At 32.6% G+C, this 14,842-nt stretch overlaps 1 protein-coding gene across 3 annotated transcripts in view; it reads left to right on the top strand.

Annotated features, from left to right (window-relative positions):
* ADGB (androglobin) overlaps nucleotides 1-14,842 on the top strand; it is a 162,651-nt gene that overhangs the window by 127,327 nt on the left and 20,482 nt on the right. For all 3 annotated transcript variants that reach the window (XM_038526280.1, XM_038526278.1, XM_038526279.1), the window contains exons 28-29: nucleotides 5,451-5,650; nucleotides 7,210-7,321. In XM_038526280.1, coding sequence (XP_038382208.1) covers nucleotides 5,451-5,650; nucleotides 7,210-7,321 — 312 coding nt within the window. The remainder of the gene's footprint in view (nucleotides 1-5,450; nucleotides 5,651-7,209; nucleotides 7,322-14,842) is intronic.

Here is a 14,842-nt window from a genome sequence, read left to right on the forward strand (position 1 = left end):
AACATTTATTCTGTAAGCAGACATTCTATTGTACTAAAGAATAAACTCTATTGCAACAATGTAGAAGGCTCTGAAGTGACCCAGTAACAAAATCTTAAATATAGGCCTCTTCAGGTTTTGCTTTATCTCATGGGAATTTTAAAGAATGCCAATATATTTCATATAATTTTCAGGAATAAAATCTTATAACAGTGCTCATACTGTAGGGTTAATATCAAATTTATAATTTTCTACATATTTTACAATCTAAGAAATTGAGTCTTTGAGGAAGTGCAATGGACTAGGGATAGTAAAATATTTTATTTGATATGGATGTATAAGGCTCCATTTTATTGATCTACCATTATTAATGTAATCAGTCTCCTACTGATAGTGATTTCTGACAACTTTAATTTTATATTTACACAAAGAATGCTGAGTTGTTTTGTTTAAACCTGTGTATAGAATTTTCTGAACATGTATAGGCATATATATCGGATAAATGCTTAGATGTAGAGCTATGAGGTCAAAGGGTACATACAGTTTAATTTTGGTATATATTGTCAAATTGCCCTCCACTAAGTTTGTGTAACCTTACCTTATTTTATCCTTTATTTTTATATATCATATTTTTGACTTGTCAGTCTGACTGCTAAAAATATTAATTTATATTATACTTAGAGTTAGTGAAGTTCAAGCATGTATGTTTTTATATATCTTATTTATCTTTCTTTTGTATTTTCTTTGTAAATTTTTCTGTGTGCTACGCCTGTTTTTCTATTGGAATTAGCTAGGGTTTTTTTCTGATTGATTTGTAGAGTTTCATATATTAAGGAAAATTTTCCCTTTTTTTGATATGTGGTTGAATGAATGGGTTGAATGAAGGATTTAATGGCTGAAGGAAGTAATGAATAAATTACTTCTCAAAGGTAGAAATGTTGTATCATTCATTCTTAACTTTTAATCAAAGTGTAATTTACATAGAGCAAAAAGTGCAAATCTAATTTGATGAATTTTGGTCAGTGCATACACTAGTGTGACCCACATCTCTAACAATATATAGACATTTTTATTACTCACAAAGATCTCTCAAGGCCGTTTCTATTCAATTCCTCCAGTCTCCAAAGAGGTAACCACTGTTCACATTTTCATCAGAGTAGGCTAATTTTACCTGTTTAGAACTTCATGAAACCATATAAGTTCTCTTTTGGCAGTGGTAATCTTTAGCTCAGGGTAATGTTTTTAAGATACATTCCTGTTGTTGCCACTGTATTTCTTTTTATATTATGGAGTACTTTGTAGAAGTATTATTATTAAATACTTTTCATTTGTTTTCATTTTTCTTGAATCAATACCCAGGAGTTGAATTAATGTGCCCTGGCTTGACATATGTATATTTTATCTTTTTTTAACTTGGCAAAAAAATTAATCAAAAGGACTATATCATTTTATACTACCATCAGCAAAGTATAGGAGTTCTGGCTTCTCCATATTTTTGCCAACATTTTTGTTAATGTTTTTATTTTAATCATTTTGGTGGGTATGTAGTGCTATTTCTTCGTGGTTTAAATTTGTTGACTAATGATGTTGAGCCTATTGGTCAAAAGCCTATTGGTGCTTTTTGACTATACATATACCATAATGAAGTATCTAATCATTCCAGCCATATATTTTTTAAAGGTTTTATTTATTCATGAGAAACACACACAGAGAGAGAGAGAGAGAGAGAGAGAGAGAGAGAGAGAGGCAGAGACACAGGCAGAGGGAGAGGCAGGCTCCATGCAGGGAGCCTGACAAGGGTCTCCATCCTGGGTCTCCAGGATCAGGCCCTGGGCTGAAGGCAGCGCTAAACCGCTGAGCCACCCAGGCTGCCCTCCAGCCATATTTTTAATGGGTTGTCTTTTTTTTTTATATATTCTGGATATGAATCTTTATCAAATATATACTTTAAAAATATGATCTCTTATCTTTTCATTTCCTTAGCAATGAAAGGTTTTAATTTTAATGAAGTCAGTCATCATTTAGAAAATATTACTAGTGCAGTTTGTGTTTTATCTAAGAAATCTTTCTTAATCCAAGGTCATGAATATTGTGTCATATTTTATTCTATAATAATCTTTCCACCTATGTTTAATTTATTGACTCATTTCAAATATTGGTATATAATGAAGGTAGAGGATCAAGGGTTTTTTTTATTCCTGTATGGACATCCAGTTGTTCTAGCACTATAGGTTGGAAGGACATTATTTTATACATTGAATTCCCTTGACATTTTTATCAAAACTCAATTGAATATGTATGCATGGGTCTATTTTGGAACTTTATTTTGATCAATTGATATTCAATCAATCAATATTCACTCTTAGTCCAACACCACATTTTCTTAAAAATTGTAGCTTTAGATTTTGATTGGGATTGTGTTGAACTTGGAGAGAATTGGCATCTTAACAAAATGAATTTGCTGGTCCCACGAACATAGTATCTCTCTAAACCTATTTTAGTCTTTAATTTCTCTCTCAACTCTGTTTTATACATACAATGTACAGATTTTACAATACTTATTAAATTCATACCTAAATATTTTGTTTTTATAGTATTGCCATGTAGGACTAAGAATACATGTGCTTTAGATCACTTGATATCTGTATTAATTTCCTAGTGTTGTTGTAACAAATTACTCAACCTGGGTGGCTTAAACCAACACAAATTCATTCCCTTACGGTTCTGGAAGTCAAAGTCCAAAATAAAGGTGTTGTCAAGGCCACATTGCCCTCAAAGTTTCTACAAGAGAATCTTTCCTTACCTCTTCCAGTTTTTGGTGGCTCTTGGCGTTTTTTGGCTTGTGATTGCACACTTTTGGCAATCCCTGCCTCTGTCTCCACATAGCCTTCTTCTTTCTATGTGACTCTGTGTTATCTCCTTTTCACACCCATCATTAGATTTAGGGCCTATGCTCTTCCAGGCTGATCTCATCTCAGGATTCTTACCTTTTTTTTAAAAAAAAAAAAAAACTTTTTTTTTATTGGAAGTCAATTTGCCAACATATAGCATAACACACCTAGTGCTCATCCCACCAAGTGCCCTCCTCATTGCCCATCACCCAGTCACCCCAACCCCCTCACTTCCCCTTCCATTACTCCTTGTTCATTTCCAAGAGTTAGGTGTCTCTCATGTTTTGTCACCCTCACTGATATTTTCACTCATTTTCTCTCCTTTCCCTTTATTCCCTTTCACTAATTTTTATATTCCCCAAATGAATGAGACCATATAATGTTTGTCCTTTTTCCGATTGACTTATTTCACTCAGCATAATACCCTTCAGGGCCCTCCCTGTCGAAGCAAATAGTGGGAATTTGTCATTTTTAATGGCTGAGTAATATTCCATTGTATACATATACAACATCTTCTTTATCAGGATCTTTATCTTAATCATAGCCTCAAATACCTTCTGTCAAATAAGTTCACATTCTGGATAGGCCTATCTTCTTGAAGGTATCATTATTCTACTCATTATAATATTATATATAATATATAATATTCTACTCATATAATATAATTATTATAATAATATAATAATACCAGGGGCAGTTAGCCTCTGTTCATTTTTTTTTCACTGTCCACTTCTATTTAGATCATTTTGATTACTTATCTTCAAGTTTACAAATATTTTCTTCTGACATGACTATGTGTTTTTAAAGTCCATCTAGGAATGTGTCATTCCAGGTATAGTCCAACCCTGAATTTTGTTTTGATTCTCTATTTCGTTTTTCTGTTAATATTCACCATTTATTCTTCCCTTATGTTGATCTTTTCTCTTAAATCCTTAAACATGTTTCTAATAGCTATTTTAAAGTTTTTGTTTGCTAAAGTTTTTTTGTTGGTTTTGTTTTAGTACTAACTCCAACATCTGTGTCAGCCATACCATTATATCTATTGACTTTTTTCTCAAATTATGTTCCTGTTTTTGACTTCTTCACATCATACTGATTGTGTGCTGCACATCATACATGCTACATTGTTGAGTTAAGATTATGCTCTCTTCATTAAAAGAGTTTTAAATTTAAGTAGTTTATTGAGAGGTTAGCTTAATCCTCCCAAGACTTGGTTCTAAGTTTTCTTAAATTGGGTTTATTTTATTTTATTTTATTTATTTTTATTTATTTATGATAGTCACACAGAGAGAGAGAGAGAAAGGCAGAGACATAGGCAGAGGGAGAAGCAGGCTCCATGCACCGGGAGCCCAACGTGGGATTCGATCCCAGGTCTCCAGGATCGCGCCCTGGGCCAAAGGCAGGCGCCAAACCGCTGCGCCACCCAGGGATCCCTTAAATTGGGTTTAGAGCTTCCATTACTCTAGGGTTCATTGTAGTACCTTAAAGAGTAGCCTTTCTTGAGTCTCAACTGATGCCCTGTGTATTCAATTTTCCTTACTTTGGCAGGATTTCAATGTCTCTCAACACTGTGCAAACTTCAGAATCACTAAGCTCATTATCTCCTAGGTGTTGTCTGCCAGGCACCATTAGATATTTGTATAAATGAAGTTTACAATTAAGTTAAAGACCCAAGTCTTTATTTTATTTATAAGCCCTATGCTTATTTCTGGGCTCCTTTGTGGCTCAGATACCTGCCCTCTTGTACCTTGCCTCACAAATTTTAGTGGCCTCAGGAGCCTCAAATTACAATCTTGCTTCCTGAGCCTGACAACATTGTTGTGCACTGTTTGGACTCTACTTCTCTGTGCCACAGTCGAGAAATCTACAGGCAGAAATCTACAGAAGTGGAGAGATCTTTTTGTATGTTTTATTTCTTTCAAGGATTACAGCTCTGAGTTGTATATTATTTAATGACTGAAAACAGTTACTAATAAATTTTGTCTAATTTTATTTTTTTCATGGTTTTGAGTAAATTCAATGCCCATTATTTTGTCCTGCCAAGAACTGGAGTTTCTCTGTGTCATTTCCTTATGTTATCTCAATATATGTTTAATCAATTAATGACATTCAGCACATTTCTCTTTTTATCCCTCCAAATGGTACTTTTATTATCTTTTAGTTACAAAAGAATGAATATAAAAATTAAAAATAAAATAGGAGTTTTACATAAGTGTAATAACACACACATACATAGTGTATTAAACACTGAAGAAGCTAGGGTATATGGTATTAGTTTAGTGTCACTCAAATGACACAAAATGAATGAAAAATTATTGAATTTTTATATATTCTTTCAGCAGTCAGTGGTTGCTCAGAATATGCATTGCTCTCTGCAAATGACATGCTATTATAGTAAATTTCTTTAAGACCAGAATATCTCCTAAAAGCCAGGAATATTGCTTTTTATCTCATTAAAATCAAACAAATTGACCTGTTCCTTTGAATGTCTTATGAAAGGATACACCTAAATAACACAGTTGATCATAACTATGCAATTCACACAATTTAACTGAAGTCTAATATTTTTCCCCTATTCAGCTAGCAAGCAAATTCTTTTAATGCATGCTGCATCCAAGAAAGAGCAAGAATTGTACATTAAGAAGAAATCTACCCAGGGAAGTCAGAAATCCTATAAGGGTAGACCTGCAAGTATAGTAGTAGACACTGGTCAGCCTCTTTTGGACGAGGAAATTATCAATGTGCCCATCACAGAAGAAACTGTTAGCACTCCACAGCAGGTATATTTGTGTTTAAGAGAATCCTTTAATGAATGGTATTACTCCTAAAAATTCAACAAAAATAACAATGATTCTTTTCCTAAAATTTGTCAATGTATATGATACTTTCTATCTGCAATGCCACCAGTGTATATCGGAATCAAGGGATTGAACATCGTTTAACAGTTTCTCTTTGCCAAGATGTTAAAATATATGGCAAGTTTAATGTGTACACTAGCCGTATAATGTAGATGTAAATATCATACATGAGTTATAAGGCTCTATAATTATGAAAAAGATAACATATTAATAAAAACTAATTTGCATATACCCTAAGTTTAAAAATATATATGTACATATAAAATAAGGGACAATTCATGTAATTTCAAGTAACAGAGAAAAAACAAAATGTATCCATCAGAAATAAAACAAGCAAAAATTAATAAAAATAAAAAGCCAAAAATTAATCCTAATATGACTAATGACAATAAGTACAATTATTGTCATTAATTAGTTAATTAATAAGTGAATTATTGATCAATGAAAAGAATAAAAAACTAATGTTAGATTAAAAAAATAAGATCCAATGATAACTACCCTAAAAGCGACACTTTTAAACAAAATGACACAGAAAACTTAAAGTTGGAATGAGAAAACTGTGATGATATATTAATCTCAGTGCATAGAATTCATGAAGGATATTGTGTAAAAATAAAAGGAAGAATATAACAAGTAAATATGACCATAACTTACATATAGCATAGCCCAGCTGTCCAGAGTCAATGAATAAAAAGCAAAAACTGTTTAGAACTACAGAGAAAAATAAAGTTAGTTAATATTGAAGACTTTAATACACAACTCTCAGAAACCAAAAGATCAAGCTGAAAAAATACGTATGATCACTAGGTTTGAAAAATTTAAGTATAAGCTTGATTCTTTAGATGTTTTTATAGAATATTTCACCTAATAGCGAATATACTTTTTCATACACACATAGGAAGCCTCAATAAAAACCAAACTATATTATACTGATGTCATCTGAACATAGTGCAGTAATATAGAAATTAAATAACAGCCTAAAATCCCATAAATGTGTAAGCAAAATAAAATATGCTGAATAAGTTTTAGTTACAGAGAGCATCAAAAAAAATTATGAATACAAAGAACTCAGTAACAACTAAAAGATACAAATCAAAATTTGTAACCACATCTAAAGTAGCTTTCAGAATTCACTTTCAAATTAATTCATCAGGAAGCACAAATGATTAAAAACAAGCTAAGCAATTGAAGCAAAAAGTTAGAAAAAGAGCAAAAGAATAACTCACAAAAAAAGAAGAAAAAATCTTTAAACATGGATGCAAAAATTTAAATATTAGCCTATATAATGGCAGGTGTTGGTGGGGATGTGAGGACAAGTTTTGTAGACAATATGATCTTGCAAAATTTTGGAGAACTGTGATAGTATTCAATCAAATTATGAATATGTGATCCAGAAAATTATGCATTTATTGTGTGTTTATTAGGCATATACTATGTTTATTCTTTTTGTTTGTGCTTAAACATTGCATTTTATTTCACAGGTCAACAAATATATCATACAGTGTTTGGTATTGTATAACAGTTGGCCTCTTACTGAAAGTCAGCTGACATTTGTTCAAGCACTAAAAGAATTGGAGAAAAGTGATAGCAAAGGTATGTCACCCTAAATGTTAGTCACATACTTTATATTTCATATAAAGTATTTACTAGTAAATTAATCATGTTATTAATTTTTAATAAAACATTATTGCTTAAAATTTGCATTTCATATCTAGTGGCATTTTCTGTTTTGTTAACTGATTATGTTTCAAAATCTTTGCTGCTTCGCTATAAGAACTAAAAATAAATGATTGTTTGGGCCTTGTTTAAACTTTCTTTGTGCAGTTAGTAAAAATTACTTGATGATTATCTAAGAAGCGTACAGAAGACTTTTCTGTTATAAATGATATTTGTGTAAGTTGTTGAGATAGTATAATTCTTGAAGATTAGTTCTTAAAATATTTAATAGAAAGATAATCTCCAAGTGAGAGGATTCAAGTTTATTTTTTCAAATATAAACTACTCTCAATATTCCTGAGTAGGAAATTTGATGCATTAGAAAAAGAAGATCTCAAAGTAGACCCATGCAGGTCAAACCCAGGTTGTTCAAGAGTCCACAGTAGTTCTCACTAGCACATAATACCATTGAGGACAGGGAGTTCTGTGGAGTCTTGCCTGTTTAATCTTGCATTATCCATAGTGCAGACTGTGCACACAGTAATCACTCCAAATTTGTTGAATAAGTGAATGAAAGGATACATCTAAGCTACTCTTACTACTACTATTGCCCCTATTCACTGATTGTCAAAAAACCCTGTTCACACATTTGCTTGCTTATACTAAATGCATGAACCTGTTCATGTAAAGGCTTGATAAAGGTTTATCACCAAAATTAAGAGAAAATTATTATTATTGAACTAAATCTTTGTAAGAAGGGACAGATTCTATGGTGCAACATAAAAGCCAAAGAAAATATATGAAATTAAATGATACTGAGAGTCCCCATTTCCTTTGTCATGTATCTAGTGTGTGTCCATAGAACATGTGGCACTCTATGGGAATCTTAAACTTGTCTGCCTTCTCACTGCCCCTCTCTTACTGGGAAAGGGACTATGCTTCAGCCTCATTATGCATCTCTAGAACCAGATAGAAGTTGTTAGTAAATATCTAGTGAACAAATGCATGAACCTGCTGTGCCAGGAACAGCAAGAGTGTTTAAGTTCTAATAGCATCCTGGCCTGGTGTTTAGCATGGACACATGTAGAGAAAGTAGTGGCACCAGAGCCACTTTGTTACCACCTTTTTGCTATCCACATGTGTTTTGTGCTTAACCTGGAGCAAATTCTGGTGCTCAAAATTTGTTTCTTGAACCAGTAGCTGTGCCACAGGTTACTAATGATGTACATAAAATCCCAAAGGCAGACACCCTTTCATAATCCCCTAGGTAAATTCATAGAATATGAGTTTATCTGAAACATCTCTTCATTCTGCCTCTACCTCTCCTCCCAGAGGCAATAGTACCCCCACTGCCCAGTGCCACTGAGAATATCTGAAATAATCTTAAATACAGAGCAGATAAGACTTCAATATAAAATTCTTGTCTTCCAGAAAAGAACACAATGATAATATGAATAAATGGCATATGGAAGCTGAAAACTCCTTTAACTTAGTCATTATCTCCACTTTCTCTAGAGTACAAATCAAAGTCTCATAGTTTATACTATGCTAAAAAAATCTAGATATTTTTCTGGTATAAATCAATAGAAATCTGCTTGAAATAATGGGTGATGCAAATTACTGGGTGATTTTGTCTCACCCTCCTATAAAGATGTAGATAATATATAATATAGTAGATTATATATTTAATGCTAAAGATCCATGTGCCAATAAAATATTCATGATTATAAAAATAGGTCAAAATAATACAAAAATGGCACTATTTTGTGTGAGCATGTGTGTATGATGCGTGTTCAGCAAAGATAGCATTTTGTTTTTTGTTTTTTAAGGAAAATGTATAGTACTACTAGATTTTACATTACAGTTCTGGGTACCAGTGATTTTAATAGGTCAGAGACTGTGAATCAAATCCCAGGGGTTTTTTTTGTTTGTTTGTTTTTGTTTGTTTTTTTTGTCTGTGTGGGCTCTTTCATGAGTTGTCTGTAGCTCTTTATGCTTCTGATTTCTATATTATAATATTCTGTTATGCCTGTCTCAACAAGCTCAAAATAGTCATGCTACTGTTGTTTATAGCAATGATCAGTGTGAACTCAGATCCACATGACAGGGAATAAATAATCCCAGTTTAAATCATGAAAAGGAAACAACAGAAACAATCTTTCTAAATTCAATTGAGGATCTAGTTCATGGGGAACACCTGTTTCTGAATAATGTTCCAGCAAGATGGAAGAATGCACACTGAGAAAGGAGATAATTGTGAAAACATTTAAGCTGTTCAGGAAAGGTAGCAAGGACATTGAATAATGCTGTTAGAATAGTGAATGAGGTGCTTTCTTTCCAACTCTCCAAGGTGAACTTCTAACGTCTAAAAAGGTGCAAAGTATCTTCAAATACCCTCAAGTCTAGTGAAATGCAAGTTTTTAAGTTTCTGTGTATACTTTCTTCAATAATTAGAAATTTGTTCCCAATATACATAAATTGTGTGAATTATGTAAATTTATGTCAACTGGGGGGATATTTGGAAAGAGAAGAAATGACACTTTAAAGTGGAGCTAAGGGGTGCCTCGGTGGCTCAGTCAGTTAAGTGTCTGCCTTCAACTCATTTCATGATCTCAGGGTCCTGGGATGGAGTCCCGTGTCAGGCTCCCTGCTCAGCAGGGAGTCTGCTTCTCCCTTTCCCTCCGCCCCCAACCCTGTTCCTACATGTGCTTTCTCTCTCAAATAAATAAATAAAATCTTGAAAAAAGAAACTTCAAAAAATAATAAAGTGGAGTTGGGGGAAGGGGTATGAAATAGTTTGTATGATTAAGTCCTGAAGAATACCAAGCAGGGGAAGTGAACCATTGCTTTGGAAATGACAATGGTGAGAAGAAGATCATGTCTCAGAAGATATACAGGAGACTGTTTTGACCTTCAGGGCTGGAGAGAGGCTAATGTCTGTCAGAGGAACATGAGGAACAGAGCAACCAGGAAAGCCCTATGCACATGTCTCACTATTCAAGGCCATTCTCCTTCTTGACCTTGGTCAGGAATGATGGGGAAGAAAGATTCAAAAATGTTTTTTTGTGCTAAGTTCACAGAAATTCTTTATTGTTAACATAAGGACTTCATCTGCTGTTAGACATTAGTGATCCTAAAATGTCACTACTCTTCAAAATTATATGAGTGTGTCAGAGAGCAAAAGTGGGTATACAAAGAAAAGAAAATGAAGAGTACATACTAATATGTTAAAGTGGTTATGTCTCATTTATATTTTTTAGTATCTAAAGATAAAATTTCAAATTTAAAATGTATAAATCAGAAGCTTTTACTATTTTAATCAAAGCAAATCAAGCCAAAAAGAATGTAATTGTTATTTTATAAGCAAAAAAAAAAAAAAAACCACTGGAGAGATCTAGAAGTTTAGTTATTAAATTATGATCTTTTTAGTGCCATTATGTGCCTCTTACTGTGCTGTTTACTTTTCATATATGATCCTCAATTCTCATGAAAAAAATCTGAGAAGTAGTTAATGACCATCCTGATTTTACACATGAGAAAGTGAAGTTTGGATGCTGTAAGTAACTTGCCTATATTTACACAGATGGAAGCAGCAAAGATTTTCACCTAAGTTTGACTTATTCCAAAGCCCACAACCTTTCCACTATACCATTTTGTCCTTTAGAGACTTTCTAACTAGTAGTATTGACATAGTACTAATGGTGGTAGGGGTTGTACCTGCTAACATTTACATCAGAGGGTTTGTGAAGGCTTTATGTATATTGACCCAGTGAATCCTCACATCAATCTATGAGGTAGATGCTGTAACTGTTATCATTTTGCATATGGGACACTGAGGCAGAACACTCTGTTTAAGGAATATGCCCATGGTCACACAGCTAATTACAGGCATAGCTAGGATTTTGAATGGGAGTTGATTATCTAACAAAGGTTTTGGGATGGAAAAAATAATATATGATAGTACCAATCCAGATCTTTATTGTGTCCTCAATAAACATCTTTATTTAGGGAACTATCTGTATTTCTTTATTAAACACACAAGTTTGCATAAAGGGTCTTCTCATGTTTTTTCTGAAGATCTTTTAGGTTTCTCAACTTCAAGTTGTCTAACATGGATGCAGTTCCAATAAACAGACCAATATGACAAACTATCGTATTTCATATATTTTATATATATTAATAGATGTCAAACTCTAGAGGAAGTTAAAAAATTAGTATCTGAAATAAACACAGTAGTATAATTCATCAAATAGTATAATGTAAAGTATCCAGTTGGGTAATGATACAAAATTAGTAATATAAATTAAGCTATTTTAAAATTAGTATTTATTAGACTTATGGTGGTGATCGTTTTTGCAATATGCACAAATATCGAATCGTTACATTGTCTACCTGAAACTAATACAATATTATACATCAATTATGCCTCAATAAAAAAATAAAAAAAGAAGGAAGAGAAAAGGAATTACTAATAAATGGAGAAATACAGCATAGCACCTAGAATGCCTTAGGCTATCTGAAACTGGGTTATTTGTCACCTGAGACATTAGAGTAATAACTTCTATCTTTCAAGGTTGTTGTGAAGTTTCAAGATAATATGTGTAAAGTTCCTAGAATCTAGTCACCCTCAAAGAAATGGTATTCTCATTATTATGTACCCAACTAGAAAAGAGTTTTTCGGAATAATTGCATCTTCTTTTTTGACATCGCATTTGACAATTTTATGTGTGAATGAACAACTGCTAAAATTAAATTACATGTTGCCTTGTATCATACATTTGCTTCTGAAAGCAGCCAGTAAATAAATTCAGAATTGAATTGTATTTCAAATGAACTAGGAAATTTTTTTCTATTTGAAAGCATATGTTGGTCAATCTTATGAAAGTTAAGAAGCTTTTGGATTCAGAATAATCTGTATCATGTTTATAAATGTGGATTTGTAGGCAGCCAGTTTGTTTAAATGAAAACATATCGATATGTCAACTTCTATGTGCCAGTTGTATTTATAGCTCAAGACCTATCAACTTCAATTTTTAAGGGTATGATGTATTTTAGAAAAATTGTTACTAATCTTTTCAATTTTTAGCTTACTTTTTCAATTGTAAGTGCTTTAGATCAAGAAGAAATTGATCAAGTGGCTTTTTTTTCATTAATATATTGGTGTTCTAATTTAAAATTTCATGTGCTTCCTAAATTCAATGGAAATATTGCCACATTTATTGATTTAAATTCAACATTCAAATTCTATGAGAAATAAGATATATAATTTTTTTCCAAAAATTCATAGCTTTATAACCCATGATAAAAAATATGGCCTGAAATATACCTATGTTCAACTTAGAATATTTATGTTATAAATTTTTAGGAAACTTGTCTTCTGGTTAACATGAGACAACAGTGCCACCTTTAGTATATTTCAATACATAAGTTTTAGTAGAAATTGCTTGCTGCGACAGGTGACTTTCTCTTAAGGAAGTACAAATTAGAGGATCTGGAGCAGGTAACACTTTGTGATATCATCTACCTTCATAAATAATTAGTTGTGTTGTTATTTGAAAGTCCTTTTGCCAGTATGTTACATTTTTATGTTACTGGCCTGCTCCTTTCAAATTCTAGTCTATTTGCAAAGACACATATAAACTTTATCGTTCTCAAAAGACTTTGGTTTTTAAGTCCCACCCAATTTTATTAGCAGGACTATAATATTATTTTCTTAACTCTAATTAACAGTATATTGTTCTTCCTTAGGCACAATATATGCATGGTGTTTCCATTTCAAAGTCTTTGAAGAAACCAAACATAATCAGATTAGCTAGCTAGCTATCCATCTATCTATTTATCCTGTTTACGGGGTTCCCTGGGTGGCTCAGTAGTTTAGTGTTGCCTTCGCCCTGGGGCGTAATCCTGGAGTCCAGAGATCGAGTTCCACATCAGGCTCCCTGCATGGAGCCTGCTTCTCCCTCTGCCTGTGTCTCTGCCTCTCTGTCTCTCTCTCTCTGTGTCTCTCATGAATAAATAAATAAAATCTTAAAAAAAAAAAAGATTTTCCTGATTACATGTACCAAGTACAATCACACTTGGTAAATGTATACTTAATCCTGAGCAAGTATTCTAGTTTAGAAATTATGCTAATGTTCAAATTCCAGCCACTTTTTAAGTTCCTGGATCCATAAATCTAAGCACTGAATTTTAATCATAAAAATATGTTTCTGTAATTTTTTTATTACCTACTGAAGATTTATGTCTACTGTATTCTGGATAAATGTAAGATAAAGAAAGAGGAAAACTAAAGTTGTAATGCTAAAGGTATTTTCAAGTTCATTTCATCAATAGTTACTGCCCAGGCATTTCTGCAAGGAGTATATTAGTTTATTTCAATGGTCATTTGCTCTAGAACTCTGCTAATTACATGAATATACAACGTGAGGTCACATTTTTCATAGGTTTTGAATTAGTAGGGTATTTATTCTTATACCTTATTGATAAATATGCTCTAAACACATACAGTTTCCCTATTAAGTTTTACTTATTAACAATCTGATATGAATACATATAATGAATTCAGAATTATACTAGGTGAAGTTAGGGATCAAAATGAAGTATATAATGGTATTACGGCTTTTAAAGGACTTGCAATTTGTGAGAAAGTTACTATATTGTATGCTATTAAAGAATAGGAAATTATTTTATTCTATATTAATAATGTAAAGGAAGGACAGTGGTGTGCATCTGCTGTATACCTGACACCATACAATATGTTCACATATGTAAACTTGAATATTAGAATATGTCAATTTGAAGGGAGTCAAATACATCTAAATATATGACTGAAACTCTAAGACCTACGGTTAGTAAGAAAAAAAGAACCCCAGAAATACTTAATGGGGCAGTTTGAGGTTTAATTTCAGCTAAGTTTTAATATCTTAAAAACCCAGTGTGTATGATACTAGGTCCAGTCCTATTTTAAATTCCCTATGTAGTTTATTTTAAGCCCCGTAGGCATGGTATTAACTTCTCCATTATACAGAAAAGAAAACAAAATCAAAAGACTGTAATAAATCTGCCAAAGTAAACCTATTGAATAGTTGATCCAAGATTCACCCCAACTCACTTGGTTATATGACCAAAGAATTTTCCCTAGTGTAACATTTCTCAGCAACTGGGATTGCTGGCAGTAAGACAAGTCGCTCCCTTAGAGAACTGTGGTACTTACAGTCCCTCTGCAGTCATGAGGATGATATATCCTAATTTGAAAATCACTAATAACTGGCACTACGTCATTGATAAGAACTGGATTCCTGACAATTACTATTTTACTTTGCTAGTGGGATGACTTACAGATTCCATTTTTGGAAGGGGCTTACATGTTCTTTGAACTCATGTTTGAATGATCACTCAACTCCCAACGTAAGCAAATTGTTGAATATGCCCTGTTGGGTCTTTGAGAATGATAAAAAT

The sequence above is a fragment of the Canis lupus genome, chromosome 1 (assembly GCF_011100685.1).
Source record: "Canis lupus familiaris isolate Mischka breed German Shepherd chromosome 1, alternate assembly UU_Cfam_GSD_1.0, whole genome shotgun sequence".
Classification (NCBI taxonomy): Eukaryota; Metazoa; Chordata; class Mammalia; order Carnivora; family Canidae; genus Canis; species Canis lupus.